The sequence below is a fragment of the Chiloscyllium plagiosum genome, chromosome 17, assembly GCF_004010195.1.
Source record: "Chiloscyllium plagiosum isolate BGI_BamShark_2017 chromosome 17, ASM401019v2, whole genome shotgun sequence".
Lineage (NCBI taxonomy): Eukaryota > Metazoa > Chordata > Chondrichthyes > Orectolobiformes > Hemiscylliidae > Chiloscyllium > Chiloscyllium plagiosum.
This window is the reverse complement of record NC_057726.1, coordinates 45,558,319-45,579,769: the sequence shown is the minus strand read 5'-3', so window position 1 is coordinate 45,579,769 and position 21,451 is coordinate 45,558,319. Positions and strand designations below refer to the sequence as shown.

The 21,451-nt window shown below is 38.2% G+C and overlaps 1 protein-coding gene across 6 annotated transcripts in view; it reads right to left on the bottom strand.

The window, feature by feature from the left end:
- Positions 1 to 201: 201 nt before the first annotated feature.
- chd9 (chromodomain helicase DNA binding protein 9) overlaps positions 202 to 21,451 on the bottom strand; it is a 245,483-nt gene continuing 224,233 nt past the window's right edge. For 3 of the 6 annotated variants that reach the window (XM_043706979.1, XM_043706977.1, XM_043706978.1), the window contains exons 26-35: positions 19,528 to 19,585; positions 19,302 to 19,338; positions 18,983 to 19,190; positions 16,305 to 16,513; positions 14,489 to 15,391; positions 10,160 to 10,320; positions 9,694 to 9,966; positions 7,135 to 7,551; positions 1,223 to 1,420; positions 204 to 569 (exon numbers count right to left, since the gene is read on the bottom strand). In XM_043706979.1, coding sequence (XP_043562914.1) covers positions 324 to 569; positions 1,223 to 1,420; positions 7,135 to 7,551; positions 9,694 to 9,966; positions 10,160 to 10,320; positions 14,489 to 15,391; positions 16,305 to 16,513; positions 18,983 to 19,190; positions 19,302 to 19,338; positions 19,528 to 19,585 — 2,710 coding nt within the window. In that variant the 3' untranslated portion in view covers positions 204 to 323. Of the gene's footprint in view, positions 570 to 1,222; positions 1,421 to 7,134; positions 7,552 to 9,693; positions 9,967 to 10,159; positions 10,321 to 14,488; positions 15,392 to 16,304; positions 16,514 to 18,982; positions 19,191 to 19,301; positions 19,339 to 19,527; positions 19,586 to 21,451 lie in introns of all 6 variants that reach the window. The other 3 variants (XM_043706974.1, XM_043706975.1, XM_043706976.1) reach the window with 3 other exon arrangements.

Genomic DNA, 21,451 nt, shown 5'->3' with positions numbered 1-21,451 from the left:
ATACACAATTCAAATGACGAAACAAGCAGCAAGACATCATTTTTTGCTAGTGATGTTGAGATGGCATACCTCCACCATCAGTTTTTGGATTTCTCTGTTTCGCTGTATATGTTTTGCTCACCTGAATTTGCTACAGCATTCGTTTATAAAGAACACTTATCTTTCCTGCTTAATAAGTTTGTAAATTTTGATCCATCATTTCTAGGTTATTCTACTGCTTCCACTCAGCACAACTGACTTGTGTTATGTTGGTAGGGTAGATGGTGGGAGGGTGGTTGTGGGAGCAGGCAGAAGAAACAGTGGGACAGTGGAGATTTTTAACTCTAATCTCCAATGGTGATAAGGAGATATTGACAGTTTGTTACAAAAGAAACATGTCTTGCAGTTACAAATTCATAAAACTGTTTTGCCATGTATAATAAAAGAGTCACCTTTTTGGCATTTCTTCTATTTATAACAGGTACACGTTCGTCTCCAGTCAGACTTTTGACATCTATTTTGTTAGGGTTTCTGCATCGATGTCTTTTTTGCTTTGGTCTATCAGCCAAAATTTCAGTTTTAACAATTTTCTGAAATAAATGGAAAGAGTTAAAAGCTATGAAACACTACTGTTGCAATGCGAGTCAAACATCTGAAATAATATCAAATGTCAGATTAAGGCATAGAAATATTGCAAATTGGTATAATCATACACTAGCATTACATAGTAGCTAAAATATATATCAAGCTCCCCACTGCACAATGTAGAACTGTATCAATTTGATGCAATTAAGCATGGGCAGCACAGGGTCCCAGCTTCAATTCCAGCCTCGGGTGACTGTGTGGAGCTTGCACATTCTCCCAGTGTCTGCGTGGGTTTCCTCCGGGTGCTCTGGTTTCTTCCCACATCACAAAGATGTGCAGGTCAAGTGAATTGGCCAAGCTAAATTGCCCATAGTGTTAGGTACATTAGTGAGAGGGAAATGGGTCTTGGTGGGCTACTCTTCGGAGGGTCAGTGTGGACTGGTTGGGCCAAAGGGCCTGTTTCCACACTGTAGGTAATCTAATCTAAATATCTGGCACTAGAGTTAGAAAAGTATAACTTCTTTCAGTGACAGTATATAACTGTTCAAAAACATTCAGCTACTGGTGTTTATACATCTTATTCATCATAAGGAACCTTCCCACCTGTATTTCTGGACTGCACAGATTTACTTGCATTTCTACTTTTGCAAATGCTTACTGGAACGTGCGATGACACATCCGCCACATAGTCTGGATGCTCCTTGAGCCACTCTTCTAAATCCCTTCTTTTTGGAGCATCCTCTCCTGTGAGTCTTGTGCCATTTTTCACATTAATAACTGAAACAGGACTATCAACATCAAGTTGCCCTTGAGATACACCGAGAGCTGCCTCTGCATTGGTTAACTCAACATTAGCCTGTGTAGAGAAACAGCTATAATAAGTGTGCAGAAATTTCCAATAGTTATTATAGTGCAGTTTACAATTATTACTAGAATGCTCTGCAGATTTCACTACACTGTTTAGTTTGTTCAGAGAGACTCTTGGAATATTACAATCAAGAAATTTTAAAATTTCTCAGTAATACCCGTTTGGGGATACAGAAAACTATAAAATACAACCTGAGTTGCGGAGTTAATAAAGTTGCTGAAGAGGCATGTAGCTGGCAAATACATTTTGATATAAATAAACGAAGAGCAGTTCAGCTTGGTAGGAAGATAGAGGGCATATTCTTTGCAGAAAATAGCACTAAAAAACATGGCAATGACCGAAAATTGCCACTTGGATCTCCCAATGCAGGCAAAATCCAACCTTTATGCTTTATGTAAATGATTTCTAGATTTAATTTTTATTCTATGTACTGAGACACAGTGAAAAGTATTGTTTGGCATGCTATACAGGCAAATCATATCACATATAAGGACATCAGAGTAAAAGAATGCAGAATATAGTGTTACAGCCACAAAGGAATTGCAGAGAAAGTGCAACTTAAATGAGAGGTCTGTTCACATTTCTGAAAACAGTGGGGAAGAAGCTGTTCTTGAACCTGTTAGTAGCTATTTTCAAAGTTTTGCATCTTTTGCCTTACAGAAGAGGGTGGAAGAGAGGCCATACAGCAAGAAATACAGATGGAATCAATGGAAGGGAGGCTGGTTTGTGTGGTGGACTGAGCTGCGTTCATTAGTCTCTGTAATTTTTTGCAGATGTAACCAGATCTGCATTCACTCAGACTGCAAGCTTGAGCAAGATGCGCTTAAAGTTAGTCTACACCTCTTAAAAGCCAAGACATATTCTAGCAGTAGCAGAGGCTGGAACTGATAGTACAAAAGTGTGGCAGCTAGATGAACATTGAGTTTTGACGCAACACGTCAAAGAGATTTTGAGTGCCGTACCTGAAACATTTACCAATGTAAAAGGATGAGCCAATGCCTTCTACCAGCAAAATACTAGACTGTTTTTCACACAAACTCTCAGATAATTACACTAGCAGAGTGAAACCCCACAAACAGTAATAATGACCTCATACGGAGGTCAATAAAGGAACCATTAAATGCGACTACCAAAGCAGCACCAGTAGACTCACCGTTCAAACCCTCCAACTCGACTATCAACAACTTTCATTATTCATGACTCAAACCTAACACTTGTGTCTCACTTACATACAGCACAGCTACAAGTCTCTCACATACCTCACAGCTTGCACACATTGTTGTTTACTTATCACTTGCAAAACAACATGGCATACGCAGTAGGCAAGTGTTAACTGGCATGAGATGGTAGGTTGCATGTTCTTACACCCAAAGATGAAGAGAGTGGGTACTATCATTTGGCATGATCGAGTCCATGGTCAGTTGTGGAACTGAAATCTGAGGCTTACAATTTAAATCTCTCATTCTTGTTCCTGTTCATCTTTCAGTCTCTCCTGATTCACAAACAGATGGTGCAAACCTCTAGTTTCCACCATCATTTTCTGTATCAGCACATATCTATCTATCTATCTATCCCTGTGCAATTCTCTTCTCTGACATTCTTTTTTCAGCAAACCAAGAATTGCAAACTAGATGGAAAAAGTGGTGTGGTTACAGCAGCAAGATAATCTTGAGGAAGAACTGGGCCTCAGAACTGTAGCCACCTGCTCAGATACTGACAGTGTGTCATTTAAAGGATAGGATAAAGATGAGATCTGTAAATAGTGAGCAATGTTTCCATTAAGGTGTGCAACTATGCAGCAGCCTAGAAAGTACCAAACGAGCCTTATTGTATGAAGAATAACACAAATAGGCAGCTGAGGTAAATAAATTTAACGAGACTACACAGAGCAACTAAATATTAAGGGGAACATAGCTGTTACGATGCCAGACACAAATAATTAAAGCCCAATGATGGAACAAGGGTAATACAAAGTGACAGCTTACTGGACAGCAAGTTTGTAAGCATTCTTCCACTTCTTGTATGAGAGTGGAAACTGAGAAATATATACACTGAAATACATGGCATATTTGCAGGCATGTCAAAAAGCTTGCAGTCACTATCTGGAAACACGGAGGAGTCCAGAATCACTTGACATGGAATGTTGCAGACCGAAGCATCATGCCTGACGATTGACATTTCAGCTGCTTCTTTTCTACTTGGCAGAAGTTATCCATGGTCTGAGTTGTGCACGAATAAATCTGACTGAAGTCATTCAAAACCACCTTGCTGCTATTCAGGCTCACAACACTGCTAACAGACACCAGAGTGCTAAGTTCTGTGTGAAGTGTGCAATCTGTTTTCCAACAAGTACTAAGATTGCTGAGATGCTGTCCCTTAGAAGTGGCCAAAGTGTAAAGCCCTAACTACTTGTGGGCGGCACGGTGGCACAGTGGTTAGCACTGCTGCCTCACAGCGCCAGAGTCCCGGGTTCAATTCCCGCCTCAGGCGACTGTCTGTGTGGAGTTTGCACGTTCTCCCCGTGTCTGCGTGGGTTTCCTCCGGGTGCTCCGGTTTCCTCCCACAGTCCAAAGATGTGCAGGTCAGGTGAATTGGCCATGCTAAATTGCCCGTAGTGTTTGGTAAGGGGTAAATGTAAGGGTATGGGTAGATTGCGCTTTGGCGGGTCGGTGTGGACTTGTTGGGCCGAAGAGCCTGTTTCCACACTGTAAGTAATCTAATCTAAAAAAACTACTTGTCCCCACAGGATAATCGTATTAGTTTTCTTACGACTACCACAAACCAGTGCCCTTGCTGTTGCCTGACAATCAGCCGGCCCAACTGCTGACAACTATGCTAAGAAGACACACTACAAAGTCAGAGGTTTTATTCTCAGCAGCAAGAGGTCAACTTGAAAGCCGCAAACACCATCTCTAACACTGATCATTCGCAGCCTTCTGTCAGTTATGCTGCAACCACTGGGGTAGCAATGTGAGAGAGCACTAGGACAGACACTAAGAAAATATACGAGAGTGTCAGGAGATTTATATATCAAGAAATGTCAGATATTTTGTAATGAAGTTGGTTTGGATTGTTGTGTTTTTACTTTGTGGCCACAAGGTTGCTGTGATGGTCTGTTACACAGGGACGGTGCTGAATTAAGGACTGTTTAATGTTTAGTCTTATTGGATGACTCAATTGCAGACAGCTCATCCAGAAAAGGGATTTGACGGTTGTCTGTTCTCATGCTCAACTTCTTGTGCACCGTATACCTGATAGTAAAGGCTGTGACCTCATGATGACAAGGATGTGCAGGACACTTAGTACATGCTCAGACTGCAGACCAGAGTGGTTCAAGCAACAGAAATGTTATTCAAAACATTAGAATGGTCTGCATGATCACAGTATGTATGGCTTTAAATGTGTGTATGCTACATGTGGGTGTGTAGGCTGTGCACTGAATATTTGAATCAGTGATTGACTTGTTACTCATTAGTTGCAGAATGATCGCAGAATCCATGAGTGGAGTCCTTTTTGGCTGCAGTACATTTGAATTTACTTGTGGCATTCACAAAAGTGTGTGTGCACTAAGTGTCACCCTATACAACATGATCAACATTATTTGAGTGATGCCATGAATTTGCTCCATCTTGTTCTCTCTGGCAAAATAAAATGAAACTTATTTAACTCTACTTGCAATCAAACCTTTGGTAATATCTGTAATTTAACAATGGATAGTAAACTGGCAGATGGTGTAAATATTGTCTGTTACAGATCAGGGGTTCATTGGTAGAAGATGATAAATCACCACAGTCACATTTAAATGCACTGATGTCATCCTCACCCTGCTCACTGCCTATAATTCGGACAGTAGGAGTTGGTAGATTTCAGTGAATATCTCTCTGGTAAAGTGGAGGTGTCTTACACACATTTTCCACAGCTGATTTCTCCTTGCAAAACCTGGATGGATACAGTCTCCTGCTGAGAGGTTTTCTCCCAATCTCTCTTTGAGTAGCATGTCCTCCCTCCCCCATGTCCATTCATTCTCCCTCTGGTGCTGTAGTTCAAGGGGCATACAAATTACAATGACTATATTCAGGGTTCTGAAGAGCCGTCATACATTAACTTTGTTTCTCTCTCCAAAAGATGACACCAGACCTGCCATGTTACGCCAGCATTCTCTGCTGACTATGTCAGGGTGCAAGTGTTCTGAGAATCCTTAAAATAACAGAAGGATTTTTTGATGGATTTGAATGAAAAAGGGTCAAATGGGATGCATGGACATTCTGCTACAAATTTGTAATAATACTTGGAAATAACAAAGCTTTTCCAGGATATGTTTGTTAATTGTCTTGCTTGTTGAACCTTGTGCTGCCCTTCATGCAAATGTTTAATGGTATGACCTTTGATTTTGACTAGCTAATATTCTAGCCTCAAAATTAAAAGCTGAGGGCAAACAAAAAGCCTACCTTCCCAAGTTGCTAAATGCTGTACCAGTGCTTGAATTCACAATGAATTTCAAATGTTAAGAACAAGTCTTGCCTTGAGATTAAGATGGCCTACTTGGCTCATTGCAACCCTTACTTCCATTGTTCTCTGCAGTTAGTGAATCCATGAAATTTATGACAATCATTACATCAATGTTTATAATTTTGTCACTGCTTGTTTTAATGGCTTGAGGTAGAAAGCATCAGTTATAGATATATGCCAGTCTTATTTTAACCCATATCTTTTTAAAAAAGGCATTAAATCTATTCTCGTTTCCCTTGACTTGTTTTCAAGAGCTCATACACTACTAGTATTCTTTCATGAGATGAAATATCACTGACAAGCCAGCATTTATTGTCCTAATCACTTTTGATGAGAGTGGCTTGGCTGGCCATTTCAGAGTTAAGAGGAAATGTTACACTGTGGGTCTAGAAATATAATTTCCTGCCCAACACAGAAACCATTAGAAGTGGCTTCTCAAAATAATGCAATATATTCATAATTCTTCAATTCTGAGGCAATGTTTCAATTCCATATGCTGATAATCAATTGAATTTAAAATTTAACCAGCTATTGCAGTGGGATTTGAACCCATTTCCTAGGGGTCTCTGGATTATTAGTCCAGTGACATTAACGCTAACACCTTTCCTCCCTCTTCTTTCACTGTGAAAGGCATTCAAAATACTCATCTACAACAACTCAGTAATTTCCTCAGCATCCATATCCACAAAAATGTACAGCTATTTCATAATTATGAATTCATAATTCTTGTGAGTCCAATAAAAAAATTGGACTAAAAATGCTCAGAGCATTAATTAATCACCTAAAAGAGTATCTGTGAACCTTGGTCTCTGCTTTAATCGCTCATCAGAAGCAAATGTACCACTGAAGTAGCAAGGAAAAATGTTAGTGTTTTGATGTAATGAACTGAACATAGCTGCTTTGAACAATGTAACATTTTATAACAGGGCAAAAATAATGAAAGGGATCTATCCTGCTTGGCAAAGCATGACACTTGTTTGCACTCATTCTAACATCAGTTACAACAATCATATAGAAATCCAATACCAAGATATTGCCTGAAAGAAGGCAAAGTTAACGAGGCAATATAGGTAAATGAGATTATGCAAGAAAAAATAGCTTTTACATCTTTTGATTTCACAGTGAATCTTCTTGACAGACATTATTCCTACAAATAACTCTATCATAATGTTGCAAAACACATGTAAACTTACAGGTTGTACTGATTTGCTTCGGTTCATGAAGAGGATGTCCATTCCTTCCACATTTTTTTTCCGTCCTCTTCTCTTTTTAACAATTGGCTGGCCGTCCAATAGGACCCCATTTGTACAGTGTCTTGAGATCTGCTGTGAAGTACCTGCTAATGCTGATTTGGGATCTGAGATCACTGTGGAGGTGTTGCCAGGCAAACTGGAATTGAATAATACCAACGGTGGCAAAGAGTTGGAGCTCCCAGCTCCCCGTAAAGATTTGGAAAGGTCCACAGCCAATTCCTGGCTGCTGTCAGAAGCAGAATACAAATCATGCAACCGTGCCATGTATTGTTGCTGATCCGAAGTTCCTTCTTCAGCCTCAAGTCCTCTTTTCTGACTGAGTCTTTGTTTCTGAAAAGTTAACTTCAATCCACCTTCCTATTAAAACAAATTTTAATATCAGAAAAATTATCTGATAGGTGTCCAATCTAACTTTCCTGCTGAAACTTTATTTGTCAAAATTTGGTGGTTGGAGGACATACTTTAACTGCATTTGGCTTAAAATATAAACACAATCACTCAAATATATATACAAATGTGCACACACAGACATATCCTACAAACATTTAGGCATTTTACGTTTCAGAGGAGAATTGCAACTGTGTTGCATGTTTAAAATGCCCAGTTGTAATTAGCAACCTGTTATAGGTTAAGTAAAAGTTTGTATCAATTAGTCATTATTTGAGATTCACACAATTAGTTTTTCTTTGACAACGTTGTCCTTTGTCAAAATCTGGTACATCAACCTAATGACCATTCTTCATGTCTGAGTTCAGACAGAGTGCACAATTGGCTGACCTATGAAAAATAAGCTATAATAACATGATGAATTGATACATCACGATTTATGATTAACCCATTATAGGCTGAGGGGACAATCTTTTTTAAACTAATGAATACTTACATATTGAGACAATTGAACTCTTGATGTGCCTTTTCAGAATTTTAAAAAAGGAATGCTCCTTTAGCTTCTATATAACATGCACCATTGGGGAACAGACATAAACGACAACTCTGCAAGTGACCCATAACAGGGAGTGAGACAAGCCCAGACCAATTCTTGTTTGAAGTAGGTGAGAAACTATTCATGTTTTTGATTGCTTGATATTGTGGACACATCTTATGGGAAATAATATGTCATGTAGTTTCACCATATGCATAACTGTTTCACACCATTACATCTTAAATAGATTAATCCCAATGGAAAAGGTTGCCAAACTTACAGAAATTTTAAAAAAAGATTAATTGTTTGGATACTAATGAAAACAATCCAGAAAAAAAAAGCATGAGCGATTAAGAAACGAGATAGGGGCAAGAAAAGCTGACTGACTGACAGTTAAAATGATCTATTCAGATAACTAACAGTCTGCTAACTTTGCGATTGATATGAGAAAGCATGCAGACAATGCTGAAAATGGGCCATTTGGAGGTAGATTACACAATAAAGTGTTCTGTCCAGGGGTGGCAATCCTACTCCTGGAGCAAAGCTAAAAAAAAGGAAAATGATAAATTATTCAGCTCACCACCTCATGCTAACAAACACATGCAAAGTTTTCAAATCTGATAAATCAAATCAAAGTAACTTACATTTTTTTGCAAACTTAATAAACAAAGTTTGAGGAATTTATATTTATTTACAATGTCATATAGTTACTTTACACTCAACTGCTAAGTTATCACAGAGACCAGGGGAGTGGTTTTAATAAAAAACCTAGACTGGAGAATTTTAATAAAAACAAAATTGTAACTGAGATAAAAGGTTATTGTTCAAGACTTCCATCAATCCCAGAGGAAATAAATGGAGTTGTACTGTGAAAATCCATTGAAGAGTTTTAAAGCTAGAGAGCCTCATAAAAACCTTCTCAGATACACTTATCTGTTCCACAGGTATTATAATATTAAAATAATTATCAATGTGACTGCACACAACAAATGTTAAAATCGGATTACATGTTGAAGTTGTCAGCTCAGCACTGTGTCAGATAGCCCAATATTTACTGCTAATTGTGACACAAGGCATGAAGTAAATTAGCATGATTGGCTTTAAGTAGAAAACAAAAGCAGACTATTTGCCTTAAAAAGCAGAGAATTAAAACCAAAAAAGCTCTTTCTGCATTTACTACAACATATCATGCTGTGCCATCAACCCTTCAATCAAAACCATAAATTGTTCAATATTTAATAAGAATCCAGAGGTTCAAAGGCCTACAAACAGCAATAAACCACAAAATGCAAAGCATTAGGTAAGCACTGTTGCTAGGAAAGCCTTCAGAATTGCAAAGGGTAAAGCAGAAATAAAGATTTCAAAATGCTGCGTATTACAAATACAGCTCACATCTAAATAAACATACATTAAAATTAACAATGGTTATAAAGCACAAAGGAGTAATGTATATAAAGTGTGCGAAGGAAGTAGTTCAGAGTGAAAACGCTGCTCGCAGCCAGATGCGCAGTAGCATGCTGCACACTGCAAAGATCTGCAATTAGAATCAGATCTAACAGTAATAAAAAAGAACATACGTCATTGATTTTCACTGTAAACTCCTTTTCTCGCACATGCTTCTTCACCTTTGTGAACTGCGACAAGAGAGAATTATCTTCTTTAGCACCCTGGCTTCCCAATGTTACAGTAGCAGAATCACTGAAATTTCCCATGGCAGAAGGGCTATCCAGCAGTTTTGTTGTGTAAGAAGAGGTCACAGCGTTGTAATCATAACTTCTTCTTGATGGAATCCAATTTCCTTTCAACACTGCATGGCATATACTATCAATTCTGTTGATCATGACACGATCCTACATTAAAAAGAAATGAAACTTTAGAAATTTCTTGCAAATTCATTTCAATATTCTAAAATTATTTCCTCCTGGAAAATGTTTAGCCCATCAATTTAGAAACTAAAGAATATGAAATTTACAGCATTGCACTCTGTGCAAACTGGTAATGACTTAAATGATCCAAACTGAAGTTGTTGATTTCAGTACATACCTTTGGCCAGCAGGAGGCAGCAAACCTATGCCTTTCTTGGAGGAAGGGACCGTCAGGCTTTCCACTATCTGGCAGAAAGCTGTCTTGTGTCTCATCATGTGTGATGCTAAGAGATGCTACACTGTCTTCATCGTAAGTTTTCAAGTGCTGTGGGGGTTTGCCTTCAAAAGAAATGCAAATGATTTTATTAAACTATTATTTTAATATAGCACTAAAGGTTACAAATCACAGTTCTTAATTCACACTTACAGACCAACTTAATTATGCAAACGAAGTAGAGGATACGCAACTCAATTGCAGCTGATAATATTTATATTCAAATCAATTTGACCTTTATCCAATCCAAAAGAAAAATGTTTGAGCTCTGTTCAACTTTAATTTGGCATAAACAGGATTTAAATACTGCTATTTTCAGCTTTAGGAAGCTAAGGTGTCAGATGTAGCACAATAGAAAATCTGTTTTTCATGCTCAACTGGATGCTTATAATGCTTGTGTGTTACAGTGGCATTGATCTTGTAGGTGTCAGTAGTGAAATGTCCCAGTCTGACAGAGAATTGCTTTGTTGGCAAAGAAAAACATTAGACCACTGGTACCTTACATAACTGTTAATGTCACTTGATATCTTAAAACAGAAACATAGAATCAGGAGTGGTTATTCAACCATTTGGGCCTGTTCTGATAATCTAGGCCATGGCTGATCATCTACACCAATGCCATATTTCTGCACTATCCTATACCCCTTTGATGTTATTAGTAACAAGAAATCCATCAATCTGACTTAAATTTATTAAATGACAGCTTCCACAGGTCTTTAAGATAGAAAATTCCAAACATACCCACCCTTTGACTGAAGCAGCTCCTCATGATAATTCTAAACAGCTTGACCTTTACTTGTGTCTCCTAGTTTCTAGAGGAAAACAGCCTTTCTTGCACCTAAACAAGCTTTGTATTTTTCTATAAAATTACCTCCAATTTTTCTGGATTCCAGAGAATATAAATCCAATCTCGCTTCATTAGAAGAAATTCCACAATGCTAGGAATCAGTTTGGTGAACTTCCACTACAGTCCCTCTTTGGCAAGTATACCTTCCTTTAGTTAAGGTGCCAGATATGCACACAATTCTCCAGGTGCAATCTTTGTAACTATCCCAGATAATAAAAGCAAGGTATCTTTGCTCCAGTACTCAACTGCTCTACTGGTAAAAAGGTCAATATACCATTTGCCTTCCAAATTCCTAGCTTTAAGGTGACTTTTGAACAAAGGCATCTCGGTCCCTTTGGATATTGCACTTTCTAATCTCTCACCAGTTAAGAAATGCAGCTCAGCTCCTCTTACCAAAAAGAATAACCTCACCCTTACCGACATTACATTCTAGGAGAAAGTGAGGACTGCAGATGCTGGAGATCAGAGCTGAAAAATGTGTTGCTGGAAAAGCATACAGGTCAGGCAGCATGGTTGTCTTTGCTAATCTTTTCCTTTTTACACATCTACAGAAGCTTTTACAATCAGTTTTTATATTTCTTAGTAATTTAGTCACATTTTATTCTCATGATCAACTTGTTAGTTCACCTTTGCTGAATTCTCTGAATTCATTTACTTTTATCTGACTACTTTATAAGATTCTACCTTTGATTTAAGCATCTGACATGCTCTTTCTGTCTCACTCAGTCTATACAATTCCTCCTGAAAACTCTTTGCATTCTCACAAATTCCATTCTCACCAGGTTTTGTATCATCTGCAAACTTGGAAATAACTGGCCCCATGATTGAAACAGACATTGATATAACAGTTGGGGCCTCAAGTACTGAGACTTGTGGTAACTCTTTAAACAGTGAAGTTATATTTACAGCCTTTCAATCTGCAGGCACTATTGCAGAATCGAAATATTTTTGAAAGATGATCAGCAATACATCCACCATCTCTGTTGTCATCTCTTACAACACTATGGTGCAGAATAAAAGGATCCTGGGTATTTGTTAACTTTCAGTCCCATTAAATTTCATTAATACTACTTTTTTACTTACTAATTTCTTTCAGTTCCATACTCTCACCAAGCCCTTGGATGTCAATTATTTCAGGGAGACTTCTTGTATCCTCCCCTATGAAAACAAAGTACTTTGATAGCTGCTCTGCCTTTTCTCTATGTTCCATTATAAATTCTCTTGTCTTTACCCCTATAATGGAACCATGGTTGTCTTTGCTAATCTTTTCCTTTTTACATATCTATAGAAGCTTTTACAATCAGTTTTTATATTTCTTAGTAATTTAGTCACATTTTATTCTCATGATCAATTTGTTAGTTCACCTTTGCTGAACTCTCTGAATTCACAAACTTTTATCTGACAACTTTATAAGATTCTTCCTTTGATCTAATACAATTTTTAACTCCCCTTGTTATCTATGGTGCTTTTGTTTTCCCAGTGAGTACTTTTGCTTTAAAGTAATACATGCTTTTGCAAAGCAAGCATATTTTTAAACACTTAGCCACTGCTTGCCTACCAAACCTTTTAATGTATTTTCTCAATCCATCACAGCCACCTTTTTCCACAAACCTTGTAAAGTACCCTTGTTTCAATTTAAGTTCTGGAATTTCAGATTAAAATCTACCTTTTTGAAACTTAATGGAAAATTCTGTTACACTGTAGTCATTTTTCTTTACAAGATTATTAATTAGCTCTTTCTCACTGAATACTACTAGATGTAACACATTGTGTCCGAGTTGTTTCCTCAGTGTATTGCTTCAGAAAATCATCGTGAACACATTCCAGAAATTCTTCTTTCACTGCTGTCATTAGACTTAATCAGTCTATTTATAAATTTAAATCACCCATTATTATTGCACCCCTTATTTCCTGATTCATAAATGCCCTGCATTAATACTGCTATTTGATAGCGTATACTATCCATACGACTCTCACCAACAATTGTTGTTTCTTGTCTTAGCTCCACTCAAATAGATTCTACATCCTAATAACAAAAGCAAAATATTGCTGATGCTGGAAGTCTGAAACAAACACTGGAGAAATTCAGCAGGTCTGGCAGTATCTGTGGAGACAGAAACAGAGTCAACACTAAGTCAGGTATGACCCTTCTTCAGAACTGTTCTCAAGAACAGTCTTACCTGACTTGAAACTTGACTTTTTCTGATATTCTTGATGCTTGTTTCAGATTTTACATTGTGTTCTTGTCAGATATACTCTGTCCTTGATGTTCTGATCCTATCCCAGATCTACCTTGCCTCTTTTTCCTTTTTGCCTGTCCTTCCTCAATATCAAATATCCTTTAATATTCAGTTCCCAGGTTTGTAACCACATTTCTGGAACAGCAATGAAATTGCATTGGTTTATTTCAACATGTCCGATTAATTCACCTAGCTTGTTGCAAATTTTGCGTGTATTCAGATAAAGTGCTTTTAATTCTGCCTTAAATATACCACTGTTGTGTTTATTGACAATTGTTTCTAGGATTTGTTTCTGTTCCTCTACACTTTCAATTACTGCTTTTCTTCCTCCCATAATCAGTTTAATCTTTCACTTATTAGAATTCCCTCTGACTAACTAGTGAAAACTCCACCTCCTCCTCCCCCCCCATAGCACTTGCAAATCTCACTACAAGGATATTAGCCCAGTCCTTTTAAAGTGCAACCCATCTTTCTTATACAGGTCCAATCTGCTTCAAAGCGAGTCCCACAGATGCAGAAATCTGTTCTTTCATGCTCACTCTTTCAAACCTCTTATTTCTAAACTCACTGGCATGTGGTACAGACATGCTTTTTTTTTTAATCACCTGCCTAGCTCTCTGAATTCTGCTTTCCAGGGCCTTATCCCACTTTCTACTCATACTGTGGTCTCAAATATTGCATTACTATTGAAAAATCCAACAGCAATATTTTCTTGTCAGAATGAAAACCATTTTTGGCAGCAGCTGCAGACAAATTTATCCATAATTTCCTGCATGATTCAGATCTGCTTCAACACCTCAATATGGCAAGGATCTCAGGCAGCAATTATATTGTTGCTCAAAATAAGGACAATATAAAGGCTTAACTAATAGAGACTGCACCATGTATATTGCTCATATCATGTACATATCTGAATTTCTATTCAAAGCTCAGTTTGTTGAATGCACGGTATCCATTATTTTAGCGAATTGTTATATAATTGCAATTGCTTCAATTTTAAACTTACACCACATCTAGATAATAGTTCTGAATGACTACTGAAATCTTTACTCTGATGACAGCAGTTTTCTAGCTGCATTTTAAAGACACTTTTGTCATTTAGGTCAATGCCTGACTGAGCAGAGAGTTTCAATTTGAGTCACTTACAACCTGCCGTGGTTTGCTTATCATCACTGTCACTATCACTATCATCAGAAGAGGACGATGAAGAGGAGGAGGAGGAGGAAGATGAAGAGGATGATGAGGACGAAGAGGATGACGACGACGAAGAGGAGGAGGAAGATGAGGATTGTGATGATGACGACGATGATGACGACGACGGTGAAGAAGAAGAAGAATTGTCTGAATCAGAGTCTGAATCGGAACTCGAATCAGAACGTCCTCTGTTCGCTTTCCGTTTGTTGTGTACAGAGTTTGGTGTAAGGGGTTGAGTCCTTGCTGCAACCATACATCCATCTGGATCTGGGTCCAGTTTAATGCCAGTCTTCTTTTCTAATCTGTTTTGTAGCTGAAAACCACCCACAGAATTCCAGTGTTCTGATTTCACTTTATTTTTAACCTCAGCGCGCATTGCATCTTCATCATCAGATGACTGTTCCTTTTTTACAACTATTGTTCTTTCGCACTTTGCAGTTTCAGTCTCAGGTTGACTTTTTTTATCTTGCAGCTTAGCTGGTAAATTAAGAGGTGAGGCTGAAGATGGATACTGAGGGTGCAAGAGTGGTGTGGAGCTCCTAGATTGTGTAACTTTGTTCTGGCTGAAGTTTCTTTGAGCCATCATAAAGGAAAGCTCTGAATCACAGAAAATGTGATAATCAGTCTTGCTGACACCATGTTTGGCTGCTCCAGTGAGCAATTCCTTATCATGCTTTCCACTCTCCCACCACTCTGGCAGATCTGGGCCTGGTTGGCACAACTGTAACCGTTCATCAAGCTGAGGATGTCGAAGTACTTGTTCCCGCACTTTACGGAGCAGCTCAATCCGATATAATGTCCTGGAAGCACGCTCCTCCGTAATAGGCTGTATGAAAATGGGTGGATCAAGAAGCTCTAGAGTGGAAAAATGAAAAAGATTCTCTGCAAGTTAATTTTACTTTGAATTCCCGTACTTAATACCAAGCATAAACAAATTCAACAATTTGAGTTTATATAGCAAATATTGTACTGTGCAGTTTATTTCAACTGTTCAGGGAATATGGGTGTCACTGACTGGGCTAGCATTTATTGCCTGTGACTAGTTGCACTTGAGAAGGAAGTCGTGAGCTGCTTTTGTGAGCGAGCTTGCATGTGGTTTTTAAATTATGCCTTGCCCTGGCTTCTCATTTTATGCTATGTTGATTTATTAATTGAAAAAAGACTGTACTTTTTAAATTAATTGATAAAAGCTAATGCATGACTTTGCATGGCCTGAGGCTGAAGGTAGCAGATACAGTACAATAAATGGTTATTTCTCTGCAGATTCAGAGGTTTGCATTTATTGTTGCTACTAGGTATGTCTTGCTATCCTAATGCAACAATGTACATTTTCAATAATCACCACAGTACAATTGATGAGGTTCCATAATGTGAGGCTCAATGTAATAGTAATGATGCAAGATCTTTTCTTCAGAAATATTCCAAATTGAAAGCTAGTTTCAAATGGCAAGGATTAATGAGAAAGAACTCACAGCACTAGCTAACGAGTTGCTTGTGTTAGTTGAGCATATACAGATGTTTAACTGATATTGTGCAGGTTACTCTCTTTCCCATAAATAGAAATCTTTCCAAACCTCAACACCTACCTAGCCCAATGTTAACAGCATGTGTTAATTAAGCCCCCATAAAACATAGAATAACTGCATAATTATTACTGGTCATTGAGACAGCTAGAAAGAAAGTGCCATGGTCATATGATGTAGAAACTCAAAAACAACATTCTCTATCTTTAATAAGTATAGCTATGCAGTAACTCAGTTATCTGTACCTTCTTTCTCTTTGGGTGGTAAACGGCAAACTCTTCGACACATAGCGATGAAAGCATAAAGGTATTTCTGTAGACTCTCATCTGTCTTTTTATTCAACCTAGCAATAGCTCGGAATTTAGTCCAATCAAATTTTTGCTTGTCTGGATCATAAACGACACCAAAAGTAGACACGACTCTGTAAAAATCAGCCTCTTCTCGCCTAGTCCACCTAGTAGAAAAATGCTGGATTAGTTGCTTGATAGGACGCATCCTCAGTTTATCAAAGTACTTTATGTCAATGAACCAGTTATCTCTCCAATAGCGTTTTTGCATTAAAACAAAAATGTAACATTTTGTGTCTTTTAATATATGAAAGGGAAACTCAAATCAAGCAAACTGCTGAATTTTAAGACTGACTCTCGAACACCACAATAAAAATGCATGCTCATTAATCTTATAAATCTTGGTTCTGGATGCCTTATGCAAAAAGGTCACAGACAACTTTTGCCCAGTAAAGTTAACAGTTGTACCTCTAGGGGCCCTAAGTGCCCTAGGACATCTTCTCTAGGCAGGGTTTTCACTCCTGAATACCAATGGTGAAATAACTGGAGAGTATCTGAATTTTTGTTGTCAATTTCCAACAATGGCTAAGTTGAGAAATTCATTATGTTCAAACATCAGAGATCGTACAGACCAACTTGAGAGAAAATCTCACTGTTTGTTTACAAAGCAATTCTCCAACCTAATGGGCTTTCCACACACATACTGAAATTCTCTCATTACACTGCTGACTTTGAAGGACAGAATGCTTGGAGGACTGAACTACGATCTTACAGTCATAGTCATAGAGATGTACAGCACAGAAACAGACCCTTCGGTCCAACTTGTCCATCTGTTTGTTATAGGGAAATAGCCATAATCAATATGAGAGATTGCCTAACTTACTTATGGTATTAAACTCCTTACTACTTGTGTATGCCAAAGCCCCAAATAACTTCACCAACGTCTGTGGGTCCTCTTGTGATTGAAGAGTCTGATGTACAAATCCACACAGATGTCCATACATGTTGATACTTGGGGAAATATTTATAACTGTGTTAGCTCTGCGCCTTTGTCTGGGCATATGGGATGTTGAAAATTTCGCAAAGATAGTCCTCTAACTACACGGGTCAAAACTTCAGTGCCTGCTTCCACACAGCCACTCAGCTGCAGTTTTCACAAAAAAATGGTCTGCGATGCAGAGGTTTGTCCTTACATAGTTCGTACTAACCACTTTTATTATGTTTGCCTTGAGAAAGCTCCAGAAAGATGATTTGTTTGGGAATTCTATATTCAGTGTGGGATATACAGCCTGCCCACTTGAGTTGAATTTTCGAGAGGCCAGTATGAAAGATCTTGCTGTTTGTAATTTTACCTGGCATCAAATACATAGTAAACCTCAGGTAGCTTTGGTAGAAATGTTTTGATGTCGGTATTGCAGATCTACGTGGTCTAGTGAGTATGATTTTAATCATCAGCTTAGTGTCGTGCTGTTTACAGACATGATTATGGAGTATATCATAAGCATGAATTCTCGATACATACATTGACATCTTTACTGTAAGGGCATTCCTATTGACCAAGTAATGAATAATTTTCTATAATCTTGACACTAGTGGTATCAATGATCATGTCTGGTGCTTCACAGGGTACACATGGTGGTGACTGAAATATAATCGGAATGGTAAACACTGATTTGGAGTGAAGTATTTTTGGCACCACTCAAGAATTTGCTACAGTTTGAATGTCTTCCTTGTGTGTGGACAATCATCATCAAACAGAAACTCTGATTAATGCCTCTATGGAGGCATACAGCTTGTAGAGCTTGAAGGGCATCCCTGAAAGAAACTCAGTATTGGTGTCTATAGGTATGACTGTGGTGGCTTCCTCAAACATTGCAAATGAGAGACTGAAGGGTTGATGAACATTAATGCATTCTTGTTTTATGGCTGCTGGTTACAGGAAAGGTATTGGACATCTTGCCACAGGCACAAATACAACCAGACCATCATCCAGGATTTTAACAATTTTTTTCTCCAAGCTAGGATGTCTGAACAACTGCCATCTTAATTACAGGTTACAATAAAGCTAGCTCTTAAGAGTGCAAATCCTGAAGAGTGGGCCCTGTTATGGTCATGGTTCAATTTTGGGATTTGCCTGATAGCTTTAGTTTGCTTAACTTCATACTCTGGGGCTCAGAGTTGGTACTTACAAGTGAATATCTGAGGGAAGCAAACTTACTGATGTAGTACCAAGAAACAAATTGATACATAGTTGCGGCACCGACCTTTATAAACATTGAAGGCGGCCGGAAGAGCACTAGATCCCTACAGTTTAAAAAGACATGGCAAAAAGATATTGACATTGTGTAGGTTTCAATGGAAGCGATAAATTAATCAATTTCTGAACAAGCTTGCAGATTTTTTTCAAAGTTTGTACAGAAAGATCTTTATTGAAGATTTTTTTGCTCATTATTGAGCATTCCAACTTTCTAGAACAGGAATCCTTAACATTATTATCACCAAAGTGGTAAATGAGCTCAGTGAGAAAAATCACTTTGTTTTAAAAAACGTTGATTTTGTAGTTTGAAATAAAGGAGACATTTAAACAAAAAACAATACTTGAGAGAATGCTACTAATTTGGTAGCTCAATCATTACCTTTGTTGCTTCTCGATTTTAGCAGCCTCCTTGGCTTTTACAGTGTCAGCACAAAGTCGCCTTCTTCTATCTCCTTTAGTTTGGGCTTCCAGTTTAACCTGCTCTCTCTTGTTACTACGCTGATAAGCAGTTACAAGTCGACGAAGGCGCGTAGTTAAAGCTGATGCAGTTGGCCAATAGAGTAGATCACCTTCTCCCAGAGGGCAATCTAAGATGAAGAGGAATATTTCATCTTTAAGCAAAATGTAATTCTTTAGATGATCTACATCTTCAAATCTCGTTGCAATTAAAAGAAACCATTTCAAATCTTCATTCTCACCTGTAATTATTAGATCTCCTGGAGAAGATGCAGCATCCTAAAACAGAAAGGTTTCAGAAAAGTTTTGAGCTAGTTTATCAATTTAATAAATAGAACAAGATCAGTAACACAGATTTTATTGGTCTGTACCAAACTAATTTTTAGATTATAATTACATTAAAAATTGATTTTGCTCAGGAAAACAAAGTAGCATTTATGATACATAGAATTAAATAAAATTGCTCACCTCCATTTCATCCTTGAATAATGGCTGAGTTGGTTTATATTCTGGATCTTCACCATCCCTGTTGGAATACCAGAAAGTAATTAGGATACGATTATCAATTAATAACTTTTTTTACTTTTCTCTACCACATACTTGAAAAACAAGTTAAACTTGTCAAAAACTATTTTCTAATTGCCTCTCTGATGCTCTCTGCATCAAGAATGCCAGTGAACAGTTACAAGGCATAGAGGGGAGGGGTGAACAAACTGTCTGGACCCACAATCAGTGGCATAAATATAGGCTGTACAGGACACTAGTTAGGCTACTATTGGAATATTGCAGGCAATTCTCATCTCCCTGCTGTAAGAAGGATGTTATGAAACTTGAAAGGGTTCAGAAAAGATTTACAAGGCTGTTGCCAGGGTTGGATGGTTTGAGCTATAGCGAGAGGCTGAATCAGCTGGGGCTATTCTTCCTGGAGTGTCGGAGGTTGAGGGGTGACCTCATAGAGGTTGATAAAATCATGTGGGACATGGATAGGGTAAACAGACAAAGTCTTTTCCCTGGGGTAGGGGAGTCCAAAACTAGCAGGCATAGGTTTAAGGGGAGAGGAGAAAGATTTAAGAGGGACATAAGGGGCAACCTTTTCCACGCAGAGGGTGGTGTGTGTATGAAATGAGCTGCCAGAATAATAATTACAACATTTAAAAGGCATCTGAATAGGTATTTGAATCAGAAGAGTTTAGAGGGATATGGACCAAACGCTGAAAAAGGGGACTATATTTATTTAGGATATCAGGTTGGCATGGATGAATTCAATTGAAGGGTTTCCGTGCTGTATATCTCTATGACTTAGAGGATATGGTGCTGCTGTCAGAATTTAGGGAGCTTGACTGGATTTAACAAGCAGGCCCTCAAAAGTAATAATCTCCTGATTCTGCCCAGTGTCATGTGCAAGTGAATATAGAAAGAGAACATGCCAGATCAAAGCGTGCATGGAAATACAGCACAGGAGGGAAAGTTTTCATTTCTTGGGACATTGGGACTGACACTGAGGAAGATAGGACCTGTCCAAGTTGGCAGCTTGTACTTTAACAGAAACAGGACTGAATTCCATGCAGGATATTTTGCTAGTGCCATTGGAAAGGGTTTAAAATAACTTGATAGGAGAGTGAGCATCAAGAGACTAAGTCAGAGAAGGATATCATGGTGTATAAAATACTGGGAGAGATAGACAGCACTAGAATAGGGAATAGTTTGTAAATAGGTGGAGTCAGAAAAAAGGCAAAAGTCATAGAAATCTAAATCAGGGCAACTGTTTACTTTTGTGCAGCAAGAGTAAATAAATAACTGTAAATTGGATAAGTGGCTTGTAAGTGAAAATATAATGTATAGCTATTACAGATACCTGTCTTAAAGCAAGGCAGGACTAGGTATATAAAAATTCCTGGATATGTGTTTAGAGAGATTGGAATAAATGGGATCAATCAAGGCAAATATTGCAATGCTGGAGAAAGAGGATGTTTCAGAGGGGCCAAGGGAAGAACTGATTTGGTTACAGTTAAGGAACAAGAAAGGTATAATATTGCTTATGCAGTCTATCGGCCACCAACTAATGGAAAGGATCTGGAGGAACAAATTTACAAGATATTACAGAATTGCCAAGATGATAGCATAATTACAAGGACCCTAAATTAGATTAGATTCCAGATTAGATTCCCTACAGTATGGAAACAAACACTTCGGCCCAACAAATCTACACTGATATTCTGAAGAGTAACCTATCCAGACCCAGTCCCCTAGGAGAAAGTGAGGACTGCAGATGCTGGAGTATCAGAGTGGAAAAACGTGGTGCTGGAAAAACACAGCAGGCCAGGCAGCAGGAGAATCGACGTTTCGGGCATAAGCCCTTCTTCAAGAATGAGGCTGGTGTGCCAAGCGGGCT